This window comes from Aedes aegypti, chromosome 2 (assembly GCF_002204515.2).
Source record: "Aedes aegypti strain LVP_AGWG chromosome 2, AaegL5.0 Primary Assembly, whole genome shotgun sequence".
Lineage (NCBI taxonomy): Eukaryota > Metazoa > Arthropoda > Insecta > Diptera > Culicidae > Aedes > Aedes aegypti.
The window spans coordinates 443,718,729-443,745,121 of record NC_035108.1 but is presented as its reverse complement, the minus strand read 5'-3'; the positions used below and the strand labels follow the sequence as shown (position 1 = coordinate 443,745,121).

At 39.4% G+C, this 26,393-nt stretch overlaps 1 protein-coding gene across 2 annotated transcripts in view; it reads left to right on the top strand.

The window, feature by feature from the left end:
• Nucleotides 1-26,393, top strand: part of LOC5572370 (nitric oxide synthase) — a 445,274-nt gene that overhangs the window by 309,240 nt on the left and 109,641 nt on the right. For both annotated transcript variants that reach the window (XM_021847903.1, XM_021847904.1), the window contains 4 exons: nt 1,170-1,261; nt 18,348-18,489; nt 18,883-19,197; nt 19,659-19,840. In XM_021847903.1, the coding sequence (XP_021703595.1) occupies nt 1,170-1,261; nt 18,348-18,489; nt 18,883-19,197; nt 19,659-19,840 (731 nt within the window). The remainder of the gene's footprint in view (nt 1-1,169; nt 1,262-18,347; nt 18,490-18,882; nt 19,198-19,658; nt 19,841-26,393) is intronic.

The following is a 26,393-nucleotide window of genomic DNA, read 5'->3' as shown; positions in this document are numbered from 1 at the left end:
CCAATTTTAGCGTTACGTAATAAATGGACGCCACCCTAATGGATTAATTGAGGATTTTTTTTTCTATTTGTAGATCCTGCTATATAATTTCAATAGCATTCAATGAAATTAACTTCTCCTTACGTTTTTAAGACATTAATGTACAATTTATTCTTTCCTTCGAAATGTTGGTGATGAAATAATAACAATTCAACCTGATAACAGTACTCCGGTGAGAGTTAACACTATCGTCTTGATTGAATTCGAAAGAAAGTCCACATTTTAAAGTATAGGTTTTCTTAACTTACGAATATATCGCTCATCGTCTTGTCATCTTTTTGGTTTCGTTTCCCAGAGGACATTTCAATCTGTCACCGAACCATAAACCGAAGTGGCAACACGTGGTCATGACTAAATTTGTATCCTTACCATTTCCTCGCTTGCAAATATCAGTGGCGACCCGTAGCCACCGAACACTGGAAAGTGAAGGATGGAGAGCGCTCAGACACCGTTTAATACCGAGTCCCGTTTCTTGGAATTTATGGGAACCGAGTATCCTGACAAGGCGATTGCGGTGGTCGGTCTGGTTTTGTTGGGCAGGAACTGCGGCAAAAGCCAATTTTCTTACAATCTCTGCCCACTGACTGCCAGCTGACCGGTTTGTGGGCGAAGCACCAAGTCGAACCGGGCGTGTCGGTGGTCTAGTGGAGTTGAGGGTGGTGCAGGAGGATTAATTGAAGCATGCAGCAGGTGGTTTTTGCATTCTCGGCACGGTTAAGATTTAGTCGAGATATGTAAATTAAAATGTTTGGGTTTTCTTTAGGGTTTCCTTTGTCCGTCTGTACTCAGACCGTTGCAAAGCTTCCAACCTTGAAGGCTTTATTCCTACGCGAAATGAGTTTTTTTTTTATTAAGGTTAGCTTTCTTTTGAAATGCATATCTCAAAAGATAGTACTGATGACTTATTCTTCAACAATTTCTTAAATCAAATAAGTTTCAACGTAAACACCGATTTGTGTTATAAAATTCTAATAAGCATCCAATTTCTCCACGTCTTTCCACTTACATGCTCAACTTCCCGATGAAATGGATCGTTAACAAATCAATTTCGCTGCATTGCTCCTCATCGCTTCCGGATGTCTTCATTCTCGGCCTGAATGGATGCAACAAACCTGCCATGCAACTGAAAGGTTTTCGACTGCCGTTACGTTACGACCACCAGCGGAATGTTTGAAGCAATTTGCAATCACATCAAGTATGCTACCAATAAGGGAAACCTCAGGTATGTATCACCTCGTTTATCGTCGTTGTCAGTCGGGGTTGGGTGACGAAACATCGAATGCAAAAACGACGAAGGGAAAAATGTCGAAAGGACAAAACGTTTTTAAAAAAGAACTTGAAGAAATCAAAAATTTCTGGGAAAAAAATATTCTCTTCAGAAAGAAAAATCTATAAACGAATTATGAAAAAAAAAAACCATTGCAAATCGTTGTTGAAAATTTACTGTTTTTGACGCTTCGTCCTTTCGTTCTATTATACCTTTTGATTGCCTATCCTTTTCGACTTTTGGTATTCGACGTTACATCTTTCGACGTTTAGTCACCCAACCGTCAGTCGGTGCTTTGTGCCATCTTAAGATGGATCGTACAAAACGCCGGTGGCAGTAAGTGGAGTTTATCCTCTTGTTTGCAGAAGTGTGTCTCTCTCAGTATTCCCCGTAGTTGGATTATGTCTATGTATAATCTCAGTCAGTATGGTAAACTAGCCACTATCGTGTGTGGGGGTAGAGGACTGTTGTCTATAATCTGACGATATGAACAGTGAGCCACGGTACATCAGTTGCCTTATAATCGAACCTTTCAAAATGTCAGATAGAAACATTTTGTATCAAAAGTGAATTCCCCTTTGATGTTTTTGTTGGTGAAGTAAACGTCATGGTTGATAAAATGTGTCAAGTTTGAAATTTAAAACCAGGGTTGGGAATAGTAGTTTACGGAACAAGTTGCAGAATGATGATTTTTACAGCACCAGGCTGGCCGAGTAGGATAATTACGACGAGTGCTGTAAAAATCGAGTTCTGCAACGAGTTACGTACAACATTTTTTGCAATTTCGTTGAAGACCACTTGAGGGCATCAGAAATTATATCAGAATGTATTCACCATTATTTTACAACATCTGAAAAAACAGTTGCGTAATGAGAAAGCGTTGCGTAATGAATCATTACAGCACTGGTTTCAGTAGCGTAATGGCTATTCCCGCACTGCATACTTCAGTGCAGGAAAGTAGGCCGTTTCATGACAGATTGACGTGATGCAAATCAGCCTATTACGAAGAGAAATTACAAAAAAAAAATTAAATTCACTCTACAGTAGCCAAACAAAGCCAATCACAGTCAGCGAAGCCAGTGAAACTCCCGCCCATCGTTGTTGTAGGCAAAAAGCCTTGAAAATTGTAAAACACCCGTTGCTAAGGGCAACCCAAAATTACTGTAGAAAAATGTTCTATTTCCCGCAGCATTTCCCGCATTTAGAGCCTTCAATGACACTATCAGAAGGCCGGCACCAAAGGCACGTTCCCCACCAGTTAGGAGATTTGTGTCATCGCCATATTTGAGCCTATTTCATCATCTACCCGATGGGAGAGGAAAGGGAAGGGAAAGATGGAAGGAAATAGGAGTGGGGTCCCTTGAAGAGGGAAGATCGCATAAGCGAAATGAGAGCATGTAGCTCCATACCACAATGGGTTCGAACAGCGCCCTTAAAAGGGCACTGCAAAACGCATGAGCGTAAAGAGAGCCTATAGCTCATTACCACAGCGGGTTAAGAATAACAGAATGTCCTGAAGATTCAGGCTTCTGAATTCAGTTTCACTTAATAAGTGTTTACCAAGTAAATGGAATCGCATTTGCGCAAAAACTGGACAGTTACATATCAGGTGATACGAAGTTCCATAATCGGAGTCACAACTATCACACACAAATGAGTCAGCACACTGAATATTTGCCATGTGATAGTTGAGTCGGCAGTGGCCTGTCAACGCTCTGACCAAGAGACTGCAATTCTGCTTTGACAGATTTGTTAACTACTTCGCCACCCTTGGAGATGGCTCAGTAATGTACAATTTTGTTTGACGACATGATTCCAAACTATTCCAATATTGCTTGTGCTGAGTTGCCGCCCAAGAATTTATCTGAAGCTTCACCCAGCACTTCGAAATTGGAATAGCCGGCTCAGGGCCAATGAAGTCATGCGATGCTCCATCGCGAGCTAGCTCATCAGCCAATTCATTTCCAACGATGGAAGAATGGCCAGGTACCCATACAAGGTTTACAGAGTTGACTGAATTCAGTTCCTCAATTTGAGTTCGACATGCGATAACAAGCTTCGACCTTGAGTTGGCCGAAGCGAGAGCTTTTATAGCTGCTTGACTATCTGAACAGAACTATATGACTTTACCCATTACGCGCTGTTGAAGTGCTGATTGCACTCCACACATAAGGGCAAATATTTCCGCCTGAAAAACGGTGCAGTTTCTACCAAGTGAGTAAAACTGATTCAGCCTTAGCTCACGAGAATATACTCCTGCACCAGCTCTACCTTCAAGAAGGGAGCCATCAGTGTAACATACTATATTGTTTGATATACTTCTTTCCAAATAGCCAGACGTCCACTCTTCCCGTGAAGGGAATTGTGTGGTAAATGTCCTGTAAGGAAAGTGACAAGCAATTGTGAGATCACTTGGAGCAAGGACAATTTTGTCCCAATTCACCAAAAGTGGAAACAACGAAGTGTGTGTAGATCTTCGATTCACTGGATTTTTCTCCAGTAGATCCAGTACCCATAAACGGTAAGAGCAAGAAAGTGCTTCTTGTTTAAGATATATGTGTAGTGGCGCAACGTCGAAAAGGGCCTCGAGCGCTGCTGTGGGAGTTGTAGAGAACGCACCAGACATCGCCATCAAGCACATTCTTTGGAGATGGCCCAATTTTGATTGGATTGTTCTCACTTCGCTCTTTTGCCACCACACAAGACATCCATATGCCAATATTGGTCGAACAACTGTTGTGTAAATCCATTTGATATATTTAGGTTTGAGGCCCCAAGTTTTACCAAAGGATCGCCGGCATGGACCGAAGGCCATGCAAGCTTTTTTGACTCTGAAATCAATGTGAGCTGTCCATAAAAGTTTGGAATCTAGAATGACTCCGACATACTTTACCTGATCAGTCACATTGATCTCAGTGCCAAAAAGACGTTAAGGTTGAATTCCATCGCGGTTTCGTCTTTCCGTAAAAAGAACAATAGATGTTTTATTCGGGTTAACCGAAAGGCCATATTGGCGACACCTACTCTCGACTACCTGAAGAGCACTTTGCATCAGGTCGAATAGGGTGCTTATGCACATACCAACTATCAGAGCTAGATAGTCGTCGGTAAATCCATAAGTTAGAAAACCGCAATTATTGAGTTGCCTCAATAGCGTATCTGCTACGAGATTCCACAAAAGTGGTGACAAGACTCCCCCTTGGGGGCATCCGCAAACACTCAATTTTCGAATCGCTGCTTGACGCAATGTCGAGAAGAGATGTCGGTTTTTGAGCATTTGATGAATCTAATTGGTAATCATTGTAGGTAGCCCATGGTTTCGTGCGGCTTCCAATATGGCATCGAAAGACACGTTATCAAAGGCACCCTCAATATCCAAGAAAACACCCAAGCAGGATTGCTTCTGAGCGAATGCTTTCTCGATATCGTATACAACTTTGTGTAAAAGAGTCACAGTGGACTTTCCAGATTGGTAAGCATGTTGATTCACATGAAGAGGCATGTTTGCCAAATAAACATCACTGATGTGATGATCGATAATGCGTTCCAGACATTTCAGAAGAAAAGAGGTCAGATTGATTGGTCTAAAACTCATTGCTTCTTCATACGACGCACGTCCTCCTTTCGGGATAAACTTTACAGTAATATCACGCCAGGATTTGGGAATATACCCGGTAGCAAAACTGCTTACAAGTAGCTTTTTCAAAACATGTTTTGAACCAATTCAATGTAGAGTTCCCAGTTTGTTGAGCGGGGATTCCTAAAACGCAAAGTCTGCGCAGTTACGTTTGAATGTTCAAAGAAGATGTAGCGATGATCATATAATGATTCCTCATCTGATACATGCCAATTCGTCAACTTGTGACTGATTCTATTCGAGCAGAGCGTTATGTCTAACACTTCTTCTCTATTAGAAACCACGAAGGTTGGGCGATTGCCTATGTTAAGTAATCCAAGGTCTGTACTACTTAAGAATTCCATCAGACTGGAGCCTCTCAAATTGATATTTGAGCTGCCCCAGATGATGTGATGAGCATTGGCATCACTGCCCACAATCAGCGGAAGGCCTTTTGGTACGCAGTGTACGACAACTCGTTTGAAATCATCCGTTGGGGATGGTTCATCATGTGGTAAATATACCGAACAATAGACGTATTTCCTGTTGAGGTCACCAACAGAAACATCGATTGTGACAGCACATACATCTCTGGTAGTTAACTCAGAAATGAGTGTAGCAACGATTGCTTTATTAACGAGCACGCATGCGCGGGGCATGGAGCGCGAGTTTGTCATTTCAAGTTTGCTGAAAGTAGCAAAAACTGGGTCCACAAGGTTACCTAGATAGAAGTTTCCTCTACGAAAGTAGGGTTCTTGAACTAGCGCCACTTGGGCTGCACCATTTTGCATGAGTCTGAAAAGATTGATCGTTGCTGTTCTTTTATGCTGAAGATTGATCTGAGCTAACCTAACCGTAGCCACTACCCAAACTAGGCACGATTAAGCTTTTTGCAATCTCAGCACGAAAAAGACCAGCAACGAAAAAACCAGATCGGTATCTATTTAAAATCGCCAAAGGCAAAAGAGCACAGAATACACTGTGTAAAACGCATAATGCGAATCCATATAGGTGATAATTTAAATTAAATGTCAACATATTCATAATCCCACCCTTATTAAGCCTCAGGATAGAGACTGAAGAAGGGCAGCCGATTATCTCGGAGAAACACAAGGTCACCTGCACCATTGCTCCGGATAGCACAGGAAGGTCTCAATACTGTGGAGGGCGCCCTGGTACCCCACCGGCTCCGTTAGCGGTTAGGTTTTATTTAGACCCCCCTAACCATTCATTTCTAGGCACGGTACGCATCACACCATAAATTAGGGGTCACTTGTGAGGTGGACTTTTACCACTGGAACAGGCAGTCCGTAGTGTTAATACTACGTGGCTATCTAGGCTGCTCGGGAAAAGGAGGTTAATATTGATGATTATCTCCTGACGTGCCCAAGCAGCCTGCAGTGCAGGAAAGTAGGCCGTTTCATGACAGATTGACGTGATGCAAATCAGCGTATTACGATGAAAAATTACAAAAAAAAAATTAAATTCACTCTACAGTAGCCAAACAAAGCCAATCACAGTCAGCGAAGCCAGTGAAACTCACGCCCATCGCTGCTGTAGGCAAAAGCCTTGAAAATTGCAAAACACCCGTTGCTAAGGGCAACCCAAAATTACTATAGAAAAATGTTCTACTTCCCGCAGCATTTCCCGCATTTAGAGCCTTCAATGACACTAACGATTTAGAAAATTAATTCACCCAACATAGACTACTTGATGAGATTCACGTTTTTGAATTACTGTATTGGAAAGAGCAACGTGATTTTCGCGAAATTCAAGCCTACTACTATTACCATTCACAGCACTGTTTAAAACCCCTTTTAAACCATCATCCAGCTAACATACTTTTCACACGATGAAAAACGCTTAAAATGTACAACACATTTTTGTTTCTGGAATTATTTTGTTTAAATTTTCATTCCGAAAAACTCTTCTAGTTTATGGTCCGATAAACTTGTGAATATGGTCCTAGTGATTCCGGAGTTTTTTTCGGATTGTTTTGGGGTATCAAAATTGGCCGAATCATCCATTCAACGAATATCTCAAGACCCTGATGAGCTAGAAGGTTGGTGTCTTCTACAAAGTTGTTAAAGGGTGTCCACGATGAAATTGCCACGCACAAAATTAATTCGCAAAATTCGAGTTTTCATCCGATTGCCATCAAATTTGCAGGGAATGAAAAATAACTATTAAACTCCATTTTACCATTTTACTCGTATTTTATTTACAGTCCATACGCATATGCCCGCACCTTGACCTTAACCCCGGCCATAAGATTCTGCACAACCTGTGAATCAATAGTTTTTTGCATGTAAACCCATACTTTCTTCAGTTCCTCGACTGTCTTCACTACCTTAGGTCATTTAAGAAGGTGCTGCTTCATAATCGCCCAGTACTTCTCGATGGGGCGGAGCTCCGGAGTGTTGGGAGGGTTGTCATCCCGAACGGAGGCGTTTCGGTTGAAGGCCCCAACTACTTGGGCTTCCGATCGGTGGTCAATCATTCCTCGAACCGCTTAATCACTCGCGACACCGTGGAATTCGCGATTCCCAACGTTTTAGCGATGGAACGATGCGAGAGATCCTTGTTCTCGTGATGAATGCGCAAGATTTTATCACGCACGAACTCCATTTCCGCGAGTTTTGATCACAGGACTTTAAAACTTGCAGGATGTAAATAATGCACTATGAACACTATGCACTATGAACTAAAGTTAGAGCAATTTCATAGTGTGGCAATTTCATCGTGGACACCCTTTAAGCAGATCTAGAGCTATCTGTCAGTAACAAGTTGCTGTCAATAATCAATATTTCGAATTCCTGGTAAGCTAGAAGGTTGGTGACTTCGGAAAAATTGCTCAGCAGAACAAGGGTTATCTGGAAGTTAGAAACCTTATCTGGATATAACTGATAACAAAATTAAGTGTCCGGTATTGGGGTATCATTCCCTATTGTAATAATTTTCAAATACCGTTTTTGACCATATAATTTCAATAGTTTCGCGTTAAAGAACACCTACCGACTTTTAACTTACGAAGAGACGGGACAACAGTTTTTTTTAGATTATCTGTGTTATCTGTGTTTTTGACGGGAAAATTATAGTTTGTTTGAAATCTAGATTCTTTTTCTTTTTATTCAGCTTGAGATTGCAGAAATCAACCTGACATTAGTTCCTTAGATTGAATTATATCATGATTTTGCTAAAATTGCAACCGAAAACCTCAACCTAAGATTCAAACAGCAGATTTTAAACTTCTTGCCTTTTTTTTTCTGTTCGGAACATAAACCACTGCGACCAATAGTTGATCTTTTGTAGTATATCCCGTGTCCTTTGTGTAGTGCATGTCGTTTTACTTTGTCACTATCGAGAAGTGATAAAGCATTCGGTTTTATTACAGTTGTAATTCCTAACTTGATCACAGAAAAGGATTCTAACTGAAAGGTTCCTACCCTTCGAAGAGTGTGGAGCATGCACTCTCCACAGGCGCGCCCCTTTATCAGGCAAAATCGGATCCCTCGATAAAGCCAAGAAATTACACCGATATTGTCCATGCATCAGAATCCTAGTCCTTACTTCTTCAAACTAGAGAACGAAATAAATAAAAATTAGAAAACAAATTGTTGAATTCGACTCATTTTTTTCCTTGTCTCAAGATCATTCTCGGCAACTGGGAAAACCGAGACTTGTCACTTTCAACAAGGTTTAAAATGTAACAAGGACTGAAAATGTTCCTTTGATTACTATAACATCCTGTTCTCTTCGTTTGAAGCAGTCAGAACTAGGGTTCACTGGTAGATCTTTACCCCATAACGCACCACGAAAAGGTGATCTACCCGCGTTATGGGTAAGTATAACTTCTTGACTTAATACGGTAATGATGATAAAATAGGAATTAAGATTCATATTTCAGTGGTATTCTTGATATTATGGTAGGACTTCTGAAATGTTGGTAATACCCTTCGCCAAACCCAATAAAAAATCTTTTCTCAGAGTAGTGGTTTTATACTGGTATAATTCAGATTTATACAAAAATTTCAATGATGATCTATACAAATTTGTCAAAGTTTCCATAATAATGTATGGCATAGGGAAGAGAGAAGCCGAGAATGGTCAAATTATACGTGACGGTGTTTATGGACGATCCCATAGTAGAATATCGAAAGTTCTCTCCGAAATCCCATAGTATATCCACGGAAATCAAAGATTTGAGCATGAGCTTCGTTATTGCAAGAACGCTGTACTTACACAATAGACACTACTCGGGATCAGTAGCATCCTCAATGTGTAAGTACTGGTGCTCTCATTATTATAACAAACTGTATTTGTATCCTACTCTATTTGCCATACTAGTTATGCCCAGCTCTATTTGCTATACAAACAAGTCTGACGTATACACATGAAATAAACAGTTATGTTCTGCACACCGAGCCCACCACACGTTTCTTTGAATAAAACATGGTGTCGGAACGGGAATTAAGTTGTAATTAGCCTAAAAAGTAGCTCGAATTTCGCGTCGGAAGTTTTAAAGTGGAGAAGAGTCTTGGAAGTATATCGAAGGAATTCGGAATGGCGAACGAAAACCCTATTGGAGCACAGCTGAACGCAGCTGCACAGCAGGAAGTTCGCGTAATAAACAGCAGCATTCCATTTCCAACTCCCCTGTTATTGGCTGGTAATTTGCGGGAAAACATTAGCAACTGGAAAGATACATTCGAGACGTATCTAATCGCTTCTTGAGTCGAACACCTGGAGTAACGCGTGAAAGTTGCAACATTCAAGTCAGCGCTAGGAACGGAAGCAAGGAAAATATTCAATCTGTGGCCACTGCAGGATGCCGAGAAAAACACCGTTGTGGCATGTATGGAATCGCTGTCGAGGTATATGATTCCTCAAAGGAATGTGAAGCTGGCGAGATACGAGTTTTACCAGAGTCGACAAGAATTCGGAGACGATGGGACTGAACCGGAGACGATGACACAGTTCATTAATCGCGCAAGGGAATTGGTGAAGGATTGCAATTTTGGAGAGATGGAGAACGAAATGCTGAGAGACAAGATTATCACGGGAATCCGGGATCTATCCCTGAAAAAGCGATTCATCGAGCAGGAGGATTTGACCGCCGAAAAAGTTATTCAACAATGTCAAGCCGAGGAGGTTACGCGAGAGGAGATGAAACGAAACCAGTGGTTGGAGCCGCAACAACATGCGGTAAACAAACTCGTCGACAAAAAATCGGCCAACAAACAATGTTCCTTTTGTGGCCGTGGGTATCATACCAATTTGTCAGATTGCCCAGCGCGCGGAGCAACCTGTAATTTTTGCAGCATGAAGAATCACTTCGCGACTGTTTGCAGAAAAAGAAGGGAACAAATGAAGCCACCGGGAATCACCAGCAAACAAGCAAAACGTAATGTCAACACCCTGGAGACAGAACAAGAAAACAACAGCATTACTCAAGGAAACGAGATCGACGAGGAATCTGGAGCTATGTGCCAATATCTCTACGGCGTGGAGGAGGAAGAAAGTGCTCTTCTGAAAGTAAACATTTCCTTCCTGGACATCAACAACCGTCAACGCGATGTTCGTTGTATTTTGGATTCTGGAGCATCGTGTAATGTAATTGGCCAGGAAAATGCTACCAATCTTCTGAGAACGAAACAGCTAACGTTGGACAACTGCCGACCATTGTTGAAAGCGTTTGGAGGAGGAACTGTGAAGTCACTAGGTCGAATCGTCATACCCTGTCGTCATAACACAGAGGAATACAAAATGGTATTCCATGTCGTCGATTTCAATCAGGCTCCGATCCTGTCATTGAAGACGTGTTTAAAATTGAAATTGATCCAAGTTTGCCATTCGATCGACGTAAATCAGGAATCATCTGCGAAGCAAATCATCGAACGCTACCCAGAAGTGTTTACCGGATTGGGAAAATTGGAAGGAACCATTCATCTGGAGCTTGATGCTGCCGTGCACCCCGTCGTTCAACAACCACGACGCATAGCAGTTACCATGCGCGATGAGCTACGTGAAGTGCTTTCAGAACTGGAGCGACAAGGTGTCATCGCCGAAGAGAAAGACCATTCAGAATGGGTAAGCAACCTAGTGTTGGTCAAACGAAATGGAAAACTTCGGGTATGTATTGATCCAACGGTACTAAATAAAGCCCTAAAAAGGCCACACTACCCTATGCCAACTCTGGACGAGCTCTTACCAGAGCTATCGAAAGCAAAAGTGTTCACTACCGTCGATGCCAAATCGGGATTTTGGCAGTTGCAGTTAGATGACGAAAGTGCAAAACTCACAACCTGCTGGACACCTTTTGGCCGTTATAAATGGCTGCGAATGACAATGGGTATCTCGTCTGCACCAGAGATATGTCAACTGAAAGCGCACCAAATTATCCAAGGATTACGGAACGTGAGAGCATTAATGGACGACTTCATGATCTTCGGTTGTGGAGAAACCATGGACGAAGCTATGGCTGATCACAACAGGAACCTGGACGCATTTTTGCAAAGAATGAAGGAGTGCAACGTAAAATTGAACCCGGATAAAGTCAAGCTATGTCAACAGAGTGTCAAATTTTTCGGTCACGTTTTAACATCAACAGGAGTGAAGCCTGATCCGGAAAAAGTAAACAGCATCATCAACATGCCTCGGCCGGAAGACGGAACTGCGGTTCAACGATTTTTGGGCATGATCACTTATTTGTCGCAATATCTTCCGGATTTGTCTACGGTTGCTGAACCGTTAAGACGGTTGACCCACAAAACGGAACCCTGAAATTGGTCACCCGACCATGAAGATGCATTTCGCCGATTGAAGGTAATGATCACGTCAGCCCCAGTCTTGCGGTATTTCGAAATCACCAAACCTGTGGTGATACAATGTGACAGTAGCAGCGTAGGACTAGGCGCTGTCCTCCTTCAAGAAGGGCAGCCATTCGTCTACGCGTCTAAGACCCTCAGTGCTACTGAACGCAAGTACGCCCAGATAGAGAAGGAGACATTAGCAAAACTTTTGGCATGTCGAAAATTCGAAATGTACATACTCGGACGCCCTGTGACGGTACAAACCGACCATCATTAACGGTTGATTCGAATTTTCCAGAAACCTCTGACAGAAGCTCCTTTGCGCATCCAGCGCATGATGCTCGGACTGCAACGTTACCAAATAACCTTGAAGTTTATGCCAGGTAAGGAAGTCATTATTGCAGACATGCTATCTCGAGCTGCGGTAGACAGCAACGATAACACATGTCGTGAAATTTACGATATATATGGTATAGATACTGTAAATGCTGTCGATTACTTACCTATTGCAGACGAAAAAGTTGAACAGATCCGAAAGGAAAGCCAAGCAGATCCTGAAATCCAAGCGATTGTTGCATACATTGTAAATGGATGGCCCGATAAGTTTGACGCAGTCCCTCAAAACTTGCAAGTGTACTGGAAGTACAAACTAGAGCTTAGCACTTTTAACGGATTAGTATTGCGAAATGATCGCATCCTAATTCCACGCAACATGAGAAATCACATTTTGGAGAGACTACACCTGTCTCATTCTGGAATTGAAGCGACCACCAAATTGGCCAGAGATACTGTGTTTTGGCCAGGTATTAAGGACCATATCCGGCGAACTGTTCAAAATTGTGAGGTCTGTGCAAAATACTCTGCTAGCCAGCAACCCCAAGCCATGCAAAGTCACAAAATTCCACTATATCCATACCAGAAGGTATCAATGGACCTATGTGAATGTGACTTGGAAGGTAAGAGAAGAGTTTTCTTAATCACAGTAGATCACTTTTCTGACTACTTTGAGATCGACGAGTTGAAAACTGCAAATGCGATTGCAGTGGTGCAAGTATGTCGAAAAAACTTTTCAAGGTTCGGTATTCCTCAAGAAGTGTCGAGTGATGGAGGTCCGCAGTTTACGAATGAGACGTTCAACCGATTTGCAGAGAGTTGGGGTTTCAAACATAGCATCTCCGCGCCGTACCACCAACAAGCTAACGGCAAAGCTGAATCGGCCGTTAAAATCGCAAAGCTTCTTATGAAAAAGGCTGACGAATCGAAACAAGATTTTTGGCGAGTGTTGCTGCAATGGAGAAATACCCCCAACAAAATTGAAAGTTCACCAGTTCAACGGCTTCTTAATAGGAGAACAAGATCAGGAATCCCAATGTCCGAAGAGAAATACTCACCAAAGGTGGAAGAGGGGGTGAAAGAGCAAATCGTAAAGAGTAGACAACAAGCCAAGTATTTCTATGACCGAAAGACGAAGCCTCTCCCAGCCCTGGAGTTTGGGCAACCGGTTTATGTGAAGATGAAACCGTCGGATTCAAATTGGCGAAAATGAACTGTGCTAGACCCAGTCACAGATCGTTCTACGGTAGTTGAAGTTGCTGGTCGGAATTATCGTCGAGACAACACATGTATCAAACCAGCTCATCCTCCAGATGCTCTCCAGTCCAATCAGGTCGAACCACGTTTGGATACAAAATTTTCAAAGCAGGCTGTCGTCGAGCATCACCAATACCCAGAACCAAACCTTGAGGATGGCCAACCGCACAGAAAAAAATATTTAATTTTCAATGTGATGTAAACTGAAGTCTACTGTAAAAATAAATCAAATTCGTGTGTTGTTACAGCATCATGTAAATTTAAATGAATATAGATTCAATTTTCAACTATAAATGGTTGAATATTACATGATCGTGTAAATTTAAAGTGAATTTGATTGAAAAATAATGGATTGGTCGTTGAAATTTAGGTTTATTTTGATGCTCCAAATATGTGCATGAAAATAAACTTAAATTTACAACATATTTTTAGCTGTGCGGCTATGACAGAGGTTGATCGTCCCAGACGAACTATTCGAGTCCCAAAGAGATATGAAGATTTTGAAATGTATTAAATTGCAGGATGCCGATGCTTTTCTTTGATGAGAAAGGAGATGTTATATATCATTAATAATTTGATGTCGTTTGCTAAATCAAGATTTGTATCCTACTCTATTTGCCATACTAGTTATGCCCAGCTCTATTTGCTATACAAACAAGTCTGACGTATACACATGAAATAAACAGTTATGTTCTGCACACCGAGCCCACCACACGTTTCTTTGAATAAAACACAAACAATAACGGCGCCGGCTGCGTCCGAATGCAGGTCAATTTAGGGATGGGAGGGAAATGTTGACGTGTTACTTGAGAGAGAACTAGTTGAATCCGTGTAAAAATTTCTGGAGAAGTCTCTGCATGTACCCTTGGAGGAATTTGTGGAAAATATCTGATTTAATTCTTGGTGGAGTATTTGAAGAAAACCTTCAAGGAGTATTTAAAGGAGTTTAAAAAAATAATCACAAAATTAAAAAATCAATTATTTCCTGGCAATATGTCCCTATACAAAATCCTTGCGAAACTCCTGAAGAAAATTCTGGAGAAATTCCTGAGGGAACCGATGGACAAAATCCTTAAAAATTATCAGCAGAATTCTCATGAGAAATTCCTTGTCTAGTTCTTTTTAGAAGGAGTTCCTGGAGGTATCCCTGGTAGAACTCTGAAGAATTTCCAGGTAGAATACTAAATCTCTGAATTATTTCGTGGTGGAATTTTCCAACACAAATTCGTTGAGAAATAGCCATGAAGAAATACTTGAAGGAGTTTGTTGAGAAAAAATGGACAACAGCAGGAGGAATTCCTGGTGAAATCCTGGAGGAGTCCCTTTGAGAATTTTCATAAGAATCTCGAGGAATCTATGGAAAATTCTTACAGAAGTCTCTGGAAGAATTCCTGAAAATATCTGACACATTTCTTAGTGAAATTTTTGAAAGAATTACTGCATTCTCTGAACAAGTTTTCGAGAAAAAAAACTGAACTATTGCCTCTTGAGTGCTTCGTGAAGCCCAAGCAGGACAGTTCGGTTTTGCGTCGTCCGATAGATTTAGCTCACGGATTCGCGCATGTTTTCGTCGCCGGAGATTTTTTTTTTCCTGTTTTGGAGCGTCTTGCTGGGTAGTGCTTCGTGAAGCCCAAGCAGGACAGTTTTTACATTCAGAAATGGAATAGTGAAAAGTGAAAAATGAAAAAGTGATTTGTTTGATTTGTGTCCTTTTTGGCTGCCCTAAGTTCACCGAACCATCCGGAAGTGACAGGCAGCACATAAATTTAGAGAATCAATCCGGTGAGTTTGTTCCAGTATGATACTTTTTCTTTTGTGAGCCTTCCGAATCGTTTTTGTCCGCGTCGTGGAACTTCTGATCGTTTCTTGAACGGAAAATGTTATTTTCGGAGTTTGATAATTATGTTCAGATTGCGCATTCTGTCCGGGCGGGTGTTACGCAACTAACAATCGGTTGTGGATGCTTTTTAACCGTTCGATGACCCTGGAGGGATCGATTCTGCTTTTCGTATAATTTTGAGCAGAAAAACCGACTGTGTTATCCTAGGGTGTTTAGTTCGAACGCGCTTCCTTTCGTTTTTCGATTATCTAAAAATACAGTACAGTTTTTCAATAGGCGTGATTTTTTTTTACGCGTATCGTTATTTTATACAATCCGATGACCCTGGAGGGATCGGTTTTGCTTTTTACTGGTTATTGAGCAAAAATATTACTGCACAATCGACAAGCATTTCGCGAAATACTATTTATACTATAAATAAGCTATTGTTTTCTCTTTTGATTGCCGGCATTCAAAAGATTAATTTGAAAACGCTTAAACAACAAATATTTATGGTCTATCGCCAGCTTTCTAGGCGAATCCTGACAATATACCTTCCCCAACCTCCAACTCCGTAGCACTTATGAGGGTGTCGCTGAGTCGGTGGCCTCTCGTTAAGTAAGTGCTACATCAACATTTCCTTCCCCTATCCCAAGTTACGGTAAAGATGGGCGTGGCCGGGAATAGCGATATTCATGCTTTTAGTATTCTTGTTTATGATTTGAACAAGGTATACTCCCCTGCCTTGTTCTTGAAAGTAGTCAGGATGAGATTATTAAAAAGAAACATGAATGTTGCTAGTATCCAATCTACGAAGTATACCGTAACTACGCTAACGCTAACGCTAACGCTAAAAAAAACTGAACTATTGCCTCTTGAGAAATTCCTTGACAAAACCTTGGAGAAATGCGTTTGTACTCTGATATGGTTTATATTTACTCTTCCCAGTTATTGTTGATATGGTAGATAAAAAAAAGCATTTCTATCGGCCAATTAATTCTAGAATTAATCAAGAATATGCTAGATGTTCAAGTTTGGGAGTTGAGATTATGAATGCACTTCAGAATACGAAAAAAAACGCGCGGCTTCCGAAGTTGGATGTATGGTAGACTTCGAGAAAATCTATTCTTGGTTGATAATGAGCAGTAATTACCGTATTCAATATCACAGATCGCCGCAAACATATTTTTGATTTGCTTCATAATCAGGCAGGAGAGCTGATGTTAAATTAAGGACAATTATTTGGAACTGCATTTACATCAAAGTGCGGTGGGAGCGGATGAAATTTGTTCTATTTTTTGTGGTCTATTTTTCAGTACTGTTATACAATTGGACCAAAAAAATGGAGCACCGGTGAAAACGACCTAATATTGCATACTTTGAGCCCAATTATTGCACACATTTTCAATTATGCGTGGAGTTGACTCGCCAGTGTGATTGAAGACAGCGTGATACAACATTCCAAACAATAAATTTAATGAATAAGGATGAGTTTGCATGATAATGCGATGAAATAATGATTTTATCGAAGAACAAGCCAGTAGGAGTGCAAAACTGCATTTTTTTCTGTCAGTTTTGTTTATATTCTGTTACAATGGGCCTTGCATACCTCGCGGCGTTTACTTCATAGCCAATAAATTAGGCTACAGTCGCTGGCGGTGCGCTAATTATTGGACGCTTTAAAATTTACAAAGAAAACCCATGTTTTTCTAATAACTTCTGCTCGCATTATAAAACCATAACATAAATCTCAGTTTTCGTTGAAAAAAGAAATGAACTCCATTTATATTCGACTTCGGTAGAAGCTATTTCATTGCGGGAAATATCTGATTCATAACGTAACAATTTGGATGAAAATTGCACAGCGCTGCACACGATAGTTTAATTTCGGTTTAAGTGCATGACTTTGAACTTAAATTAGGGTTTAATTCATTGCCATCAATGTAATATTCCCCGATTATTGGCAAGTGTGTAATAATTGAGTGCTTTGCAATAATTGGCAATCTACCTTAAATAAACAAAATGAAAATCAGTACATTTTTTAAGTTATTTTAAATAGTAAATTGATTGTTTTTTTTTTTTCAAGGATATAGAAACAGTTAGTTGACAATAAGAATAATGTAATGAGTATGGAACCACATTCGAGTAACTACTCATCTGATTCGGTTTGTCTCAATTTCGTCGAAAATCAATGGAGCTCTGAAGCTGGGAAAGAGATGGTTGTTCACCGTTAGACTAGAAGCATTCAGTTTAAACTTTCTCAGTAGCTTTTGGAGCTTCAAATGAACGGATTTAGGAACAACTTCAGATGTTTGCATTTTCAAGATTATGTTCCACCCTATGAACCATGCAATCCCAAACCGCAATACAAGGATATAATTTTCTTATAATAATGTAGTTTATAACACACATGAGTATAATTATAGCTTAGTATGTGTGTAATGGTACGGTCCTGAACTACTTTCCCCTATAGTATCTAGACTACCTGGAACTACAGAAGATAAAAAAAACATACTTTATCCCATATAGATTGAACGCAAAGTGCTGGTTGTGTTTTAAGTATGACTAGAGGGCGAGTTGCTGCATACTCTGTGGAATACGAGCTCTCGGTATGCACTAGATAATGCACTTACGAGTAATGCGAGCATCTTTTTGTTTTTATTTTTCCTTCATCCTGAACTGTTTGTACGTTGGCTGCTTGAAAAAAAGTCTCCAGAAACAAGTTGACAGAAGGTGGTTGATTCCCAAAAAGTCATTCGGCAGAACGTAACATGTAGAACATAAAAGTTCTGGGGAACCTGTTTTTCAGTAATTTGAAAAATATGACAAAAAGTCGAAAACAAAAAAAAAACCAAATGAAAAGAAAGACACACAATTGATACACAATTTCTGAAGCGAGAAGAATTTGAAACCCATGTTTGACCTCTAATCGTTTTAACCCTAAACACGTTTATTAAATTCTAGAACTTTTGTGAGGCCGTCTTCAATGTCGTGCACTAGACACTGCTGGTCAAGATCAAGAAACCAACCCAATTTATCCATTTTCCTAAAATATCATCCAATTTCGCTATCAAATACCGACCTGTCCCAACCTGTACTGGTTAAATCCACTCTGCCGAAAAAGCCACTCGACAACTCAATTTTCACGCACCTTATTTGTAATCTCCCTCGTAAACTTTTCTCTCCTTCGTTCCTTCTTTGCAGATCAGCGATAACGATATTTCCTCAACGAACGGACGGCACGCATGACTACCGCATCTGGAACGCCCAGCTAATCTCCTACGCCGGCTACAAGGGCCAGGACGGGAAAATTGTCGGCGACCCGATGAATGTCGAGTTCACTGATGTATGAAATTGAAAATTCTCTTCTTCTCCAAGAAGTGGTCCAGTTTCCAGAAATGTTGGCAAAACTCCAATTTATTTATGTTTGTCAAACAAACATTTGCACTGCTGTCAGATTCTAGTCAAATATTTGACAGTGTTTTTTGTCATCTATTCTAGGTGCTGGACAAAATTGCTTTAAACTCGGAATAATCAGGAAATTTGTGTGGAAATTGGGCGTAAAACCAAAACTTCACTATATTAAGAAAACGTTTATTTTGCCATAATTTTCTAAATCTGGACCGCTGTGCGGCTGCAAGCCGAAACCGGACAACGATGATTATTAAACTATCAATTTCTTTCTTGCTTTACGACTTCTTCTGGCTCTGGCCATCGACCTGTTGCTATCGTTCCGCAGTTCTGCATCAAACTGGGATGGAAAAGCAAAGGAACCGAATGGGACATTTTGCCGGTGGTGGTTTCGGCCAATGGCCACGACCCGGACTACTTCGACTACCCCTCGGAGCTAATACTGGAAGTGCCCTTCAGTCACCCTCAGTACAAGTGGTTTGCCGAAATGGGCTTACGGTGGTACGCTCTTCCGGCCGTCTCAGGAATGCTGTTCGACTGTGGGGGTATTCAGTTTACGGCAACGTCCTTCAGCGGGTGGTACATGTCTACGGAAATCGGGTGTCGAAATCTTTGTGATATCAACCGGAGGAATCTGCTAGAGGTAAGGCAAAAATTTATTTGATCAAATCATCACAGTGCTCCCCAAACCGTAATAATAGTACTATACCATTTAATTCCATTAGAGTTTGTATCCTTTGACAGATACGTCTATTTCGACCTCAACTGTAAGGCTGTCTTTAGTGTCGTGTAGTAGACTAACGGTCTGTGGGGCACTGTGATCATATCATTTCTCTACGAAGTTCACTCGAACCTTAAGTCAACACTCATCGATGGAGATCTGCCTATATCAATGTAACAATTCAATTTCAAAAGCTTCCGAAGAACTACACTCGTTCACTTCCATCGAAATCGAAAACCTAATCATCTTTCCCCAGTTTTTACACACATACAAACTCTGAAAATCTGTTACCCAGCATTTTTTCGGGATATTTCCGTCTATCATCATTGTTTGTTTGTTTGTTTGCTTTCTATCCCTCTTCCACTGAATCTAAAACTGGAAAGCCCATCGCTGTGAAAATGGGTCTGGACACGCGGAACCCAACCTCGCTGTGGAAGGACAAGACCCTGGTGGAAATCAATATCGCAGTGCTGCACTCGTTCCAGAGCCGAAACATCACCATCGTGGACCATCACACGGCCAGCGAGAGCTTTATGAAGCATTATGAAAACGAAACCAAACTGAGGTAGGTACATAGAGGAAATTGGGGTTTGCAGGGATAGGAAGGGAATTTGTAGGCATCGACAAATGATACTAGCAATGTTTGCAATGGATTTCTAACATTTCAAATCTTTGGTTTGTAGTAAGATTACCCATTTTTACATTAAAATCCGCTTTAAATTTTTTTTAGAATACTCTCCACGTTTATACATTTGAAGCTCAATATCTACTGTTATAATTACGTTGTAAAATCGATTCTAATTACATTCCGAACATAGGTGGCGCTGAAGTCGATGGATTTGTTTTAATATTAATTTGGAGATTTCCTATTAATAATAAACAGACCGCAAAAAAACTTCAGTCTTTCCGTTGTGAAACAAAAATTTTACAAAATATTGTAGAAATTCAAAGGTACATAGATACAGTGGCGCAACCAAGCCATAGTTTTGGGGGTTGAATCCCCTCCCGTCCCCAGAGCCAGAAAAATTTGACGTTCACCAAGTATATTTTCGAAATTCATCAGTAACATCATGCAACCACAGAACAGGAAATTAGTTCGATTCATATTAACACTGTAAAATTCAGTGGTTTGCGTAGATATATTCAATGTTGTTGTTTTTTTTTTTAATTCTTAGACATCTGAAGAGTTTGATGAAATCAAAATAACCTGTGAATTACTACTTTAATAAAGCTATTAATTAACAAAAAATGTCTGGTCTTAAAAAATGTCTTTCAGCTTGTCAGCTGGAGCCGTTGTGTCAAAAGTTTATCAAACCTTCAGATATATTGGAACTTTTTTTATTGATGCAGCATTTAAATCAACAAAGTTCTTCCAGTTGCCTTAGAATTTGGGGGCATCGTAGTCATGCGGTTAGTGTCACCAAGGAATTTAGCCGCATCATGCTAAGAAGTGTGGGTTCAATTCCCGCCTCAGGTCGAAAAACTTTTCGAAAGCAATGTGTTCCGACTGTGCCACTGGGCGTTGCATGCTAGTCCGTTGTCTTGTGTGGTGCTTCCTTCAAAGGGCAAATAGCTCACTAGTAGCATTGACGTGTAGTGTCTTTTTTTTAAATTTTGCTAAATTTTGCAACCTTCAGGGCATATTCGCGTAAAAACGATTTATTTTTATTTTTAAAGATTACGGGGGAAAAATCTGCAAATGTTATTGAAACGTAACGAATGCCAATGGAAGCATTTTTGCCCAGTCAGGATTTTCAAAAATTTTGAAATTTTGTGTCGATCATTAAATACATTCCATTTTTTGGGTAAATCATGAAAATAGGGTGTACATTTCAATAAAAATTGAAAAAATGTGACTCGCAATGCTGATTTACTTTCGACCTACTACAACAATGATTTCTTTTGCCAACTTATGCCCTTAGAGATTATTCTCGAAGTCATTCTCAATGCTAAACAACTCGCAATTGGTTTTTACAGTGCAAGAAGTCAAACATACTTGAATTCTCCCTTTTAATGTTAAACATTTTCTTCTCGAAAAGAAACCCAAATCGTGGTTGCACTATACTGTTTTGATAACTTACTTACTTCAACCTAGTGTCGAATTTTTATCTTGCGGTTGAAATATAATGGTAGACATTGGTAAAATATTTAAAAAGTTCGTCGACATTTATAATGTCGAACTATTCAAAGGTTATTCTTATTTATGATGAAAAAAGGGAAATACAGTCAACTCTCCCTTATTCGATGTTCTGTGTATCGATATTTCCCCTAACTCGACGGAATGAACCAAGGGTTTATTCACAAATTTCATAACGCCAAAAATGACCGTTTTTGACACCCACCCACCCCCTTGTAACGCTTATTATATGAGTGTTCAACAAATTTTGTATGAGCTGTAACACGCCAAGGACACCCACTCACCCCCTTCAGCGTTATGAGATTTGTGAATGGGCCCCAAGGGATTGCTACGAGAATCTTTTTCTGTTTCCACTTATAAAACGATAGCGGAGCTCACCCATACAAATGTGCATAAACAAAGTAGCTGGTGCGAATGTGGGGATATGAACCATAAGGATAAGGAGGCACAACTCAAGCTGTCAATTTCCATAGTGAAAAAATAGGATGTCATCCCTCTGGAATTAATGGTCCGTTCAATCTAGCATACTTTGATCCCTCTGTAAGTCGATGCCTCTCTTACTCAATATTCCCTAACTTGATCCGATATGTTTCAGTTTTCCATGCAAATTTACCTCTCTAACTCGATATTTCAATGAACATTCTCAAATATCTTTCAAATGTTAACTAATTTTATGAATTTGATAATTATGATTATACTGATAGTACAATGAAGGTCGACAAGCCATTACAGGGTGATAAAATTTATATTTTTTGAGCATTATTCAAAAAGTGTTATGTTATGTAATGTGATCCCTTCCTTCCCAGTCCCCTTGTTTATGTCGACACTTGTAGTAACCAACCATCCATAATTTGTTTGAAAAATGTATAAACGTCACGTTGCCAGGATAAAAATGTGTTGTCATAAGCATGAAACGCGCTCACTAGTTGGCAATCCATCCTCGACTCAACACGAACATCTTTCCGCACTCGCACAACGCGAACCTAACACAATTGGTCTTGACTCAGTCGCTCAACCACAGAAGCATGCAACAGAATCGAAAGACCACACACTACTTACATTTTATTTTTATTTTTTGTTACAAAATGCCGTTGTTTATTAATTAAGAGGGTTTTGACAAATTCAATGTGTATGATATTTATCCATACATACTAAATTATTTTCAAATATATTTATCTACTCTTTGTAAACATTTTGATCAATCTTGATCAAATGCAAACAACATCCGAGTTTTCTATCAAATTTTATTACATTGCTTTTCGAATCACTTATAGGTAGGGTTACCAGGCGTATTATTTTTAGGGTACATGTACTGCTTTTTGGCTTAACAATTTTTGTACGATTCTCTTTTGCTAAAAAGGCTTAATTGTATTCTTTTCCAGATATTACTAAAATTGACTAACGAATCGAACAATATGTTGAAGAAACCACTACCCATGCATGATAACTCACAACAACATCAATTTTCGACAAATACTTGCGGAATTGAATGGCACGATAGACTCAATAATTATTAGAAAGAATGGACTACCTGCTTTGTTCACGTCCACAGTTGCTCAGCAGAAGTTTTCTCATTTTATTTTATTGCAGTATCATCGTTAGATGCAAATTTTTCGTAAATAAAAGCATTATTTGCTAAAAATATTTGGTAGACTTGAAATCCGTCATTATAACGCACAGGTACCAAATATGTTTTCGAAAATAGTTCCCAATTTTGAGAAGTAATTTGTTAGATGCATTTCACCATACAAGTTTTTAACGCGTTCCCTTTTGGCGATTTTTCGTGCATAAACACAAGCGCATGTGGGTTAATATGTAGTGAGTAGCGAATCAGATCATGCATGTAACCCATTCATACGCTCATTTATCCAACTCAATATAGAATACACAAAATAAACGTTAAGGGGACACGGGAGACCGTGTTATTTTCCCTATCTTTCGTCTCACTCTGACAATAATCATCAAAACTTTGTGGAAGCAAATCTCGAGTTTTAGTGAAACGATGAAGCTGAAAATTTATCGGGTTGTGCACTACATATATGGAATCATAGTGATACATTTTTGCATCGATATATGGAGTGGTTCTTGGAATTTGCTTCTTGAAATGGATAGGGTGATTATGATGACGTCCCGTGCGGCCTTAAAAGCTAAAACTGAAAATTGAAAACAATGATTGAGATTCTTTCGAGTTCGATTGTTTCATAATCATTGTTTCTTATTACTTGTGGTCTTTATCACAACCATATGTTGATTACTAAAGCACATTTTTGCCAAATACTCTTAATGTTTTTATTAACCAACTTTATTTGAAAGACAATTAGGTATCAAAAATTTGAAAGGGTTTTTGTATAATATTCGTTATAATTAAACATATTGATTTGGTCAGAGTGCAAACCAAGTGTAGTAAGGAAACATATAGCAGAATTGGAGAATAATATTGAAATTGAATTTGGAGAAATCTAAAATGTAAAGCTTAGAATAGTGTTTCCTTGAAAAAGTTAACTGTATAAAATGTCGGAGAAGTTGCTGTGATTACGAATTTGACTTAACTATTGTCAAGAAAATTAGGTCAAAGGCATTAGTAAAAAGAGCATTTTGAATTGTTCAAAATAGGCTGCGTGTACTCATTAGTACTCTTTAACAGATTTGAAAAAAGTACTCTTTCCAGTGAAAACAAATATGGTGAACCTTTTTCGTTAGGGTTAAAATATCAAAAAAGTTAGGTAGCATTAGGGTCCATTCAGCCATGGTGGTAAACGCGCAACTGTTCAGCTACACCATGCTGAGGGTCTAGGATTCGAATTCCGCTGATCTTGATCTTTTTTACAATTCAAAAATTTCTCGACTTATCAGCACATTGAGTATTTTCAATAATGCCACAAGATATACATATACGAAAATGGACAATTAGTAAGAAAAACTTGTGGAAGTGCTTTTAGGAACACTAAGCTGAAAGTAGGCCCTGTCTCATTTGGGACACAATGCAGAAATAAGAAAAATATTTCTTTGGGTTAGACGATAAAATTAATTTTCTCAGCAGAGTTACAGCCTCCTTTAGGAAAAGGAATGAAGTTTTCCCAGAATCCCCTAATCCAATGAAGATTCTGCTTATTCGCTTTATCCAAATGGCAGCGCAACTTTATTGCAGTATAAAACGAATTTATTATTTTCTTTCCCGTGTTAGGAAAGTAATTGATCAGATCGGAGGATCTTCGTTAAATTATAATATCTTTACAAAATGTGTGTAGTGTAACTGTTATTTCGTTTGATATTTGATTTTTCTTGGGCTAAAATGGCATGAAAATTAAAAATTCACATATAATTTCGATCAGTGCTTGGAAGCGTTAATGTGAATAGAAGGTGTTGTGTGACTATTACATACACTGAGAACAGCGTTGCGGTTGAAAATACTATATCAGAGGGTTAAATTAAATACACAACGCCACTTGATTTGTGCAGACTAAATTCGCATTTATTTCGAACGGTTTGTGTTTTCAATTTTACCATGGCACCATTCAGATGGTAAAAATGACTATATCATGGTTAAAAACTTCCCGCAGGCCAGAATCGAACCGAAGATCTGGCGATTGTCAAGCGCGAACGCTTACCGCTTGGCTAGCGATGCGGTTGGATTGAGATGGAACGAAACGCAAATAAAAAGCGTCCATCATAGCTCAATCTTGGTTGGAATAGTAAATTTAAAAACTTGTTCATGGTTTTCATTACTGCAATGCTTGTTTCAGTGTAGGTGCTTCTCTCACTGTCATCGAATGCACAGTGCTTCCAAGGGCCTAAATTCGAGATCGATAATGTTTTGCACCCGAAAAGTTGGTTTTAGAGGTATGGTGTCTTCAGAGAAGTTGTTCGGGATGTTGAAGTCCTTCTTAAGAAAGCATTATTTTTGTGATGAATCCACCTAGCAGTGAGATAGAATTTCACGTTTTTGCAAAAGTGGAGATACACCAGTGGTGTCTTCGGCAAAGTTGTAGATAATTTCACTACATAAAAATTTGCTAAATACACTTTAGCTCTATCTATTGGATTTTAAGAGATATTTTTGTGAACGACCCCTTAAAACTTGTTTTTTGTTATATTTTTTCTGGGTATTTTTGAGTTTTTTCTTATGTTCTGCAAAGTTGTTTAGATCAATAAAATACACATTTCTTTAGAAGACATAAAAAACGTATCTCTTATATTTTCAGGGTTATATTATATTTTATGTTGAAAAATCGACTATTTCACCTTGTTCTAACATTTACAGGGGCAAATTGGGGCAACATTTTTAGCTGGCATATAAAGGAGTAACTCAACAGCCATCAATTTCATAGTAACTAACACGTGGCACTGCTTTCCTTGACTACATAATATGTTCTGTAAAATGTTTAAAAATTAAAATTATGCTGCATTAATATCGTGTATTTTTAAATACGCAATTTTCATGGGTCTGGGTAATTTGGCATCAAGCCTTTTGGCATAAGGTCATTTGGCATCACGTCGTTTGGCATAACGGTCATTTGGCATTATGGTCATTTAGCATAAACAAATTGTATAATGAACAGGAATATTTTAAAAGAAGGGATTTAACTCTAGTAATGCCAAATGGGCGTTATGTCAAATGGAAATTATGTCAGATGGCGCTATGCCAAATGACCTTATGCCAAATGGCTTTATGTCAATGAACCGCTCCCATTTTTCATGGCTGACTGGAAAATTGTCAGGTCTTCTAGGAAATGATGTATTCGGTTATGACTGTAAAAAGTTTTTAATAAAGTTTTACTAAAAACGTGATCTATTAAATATTTACTAAATATTGTTAATGTGCAATTGCTTGAAATCCACAAAAAATATTGCACTACAACTTTGAAGACACTAATCTGGTGAAGGAGGCATCGAACCTCAGTGATTTTTATTTTAGCCTTGTGCACTAGTAGAAAGCATAAGCCGGCCATTGAGACGTCCACCTCTAGTTTCCTATATGTTT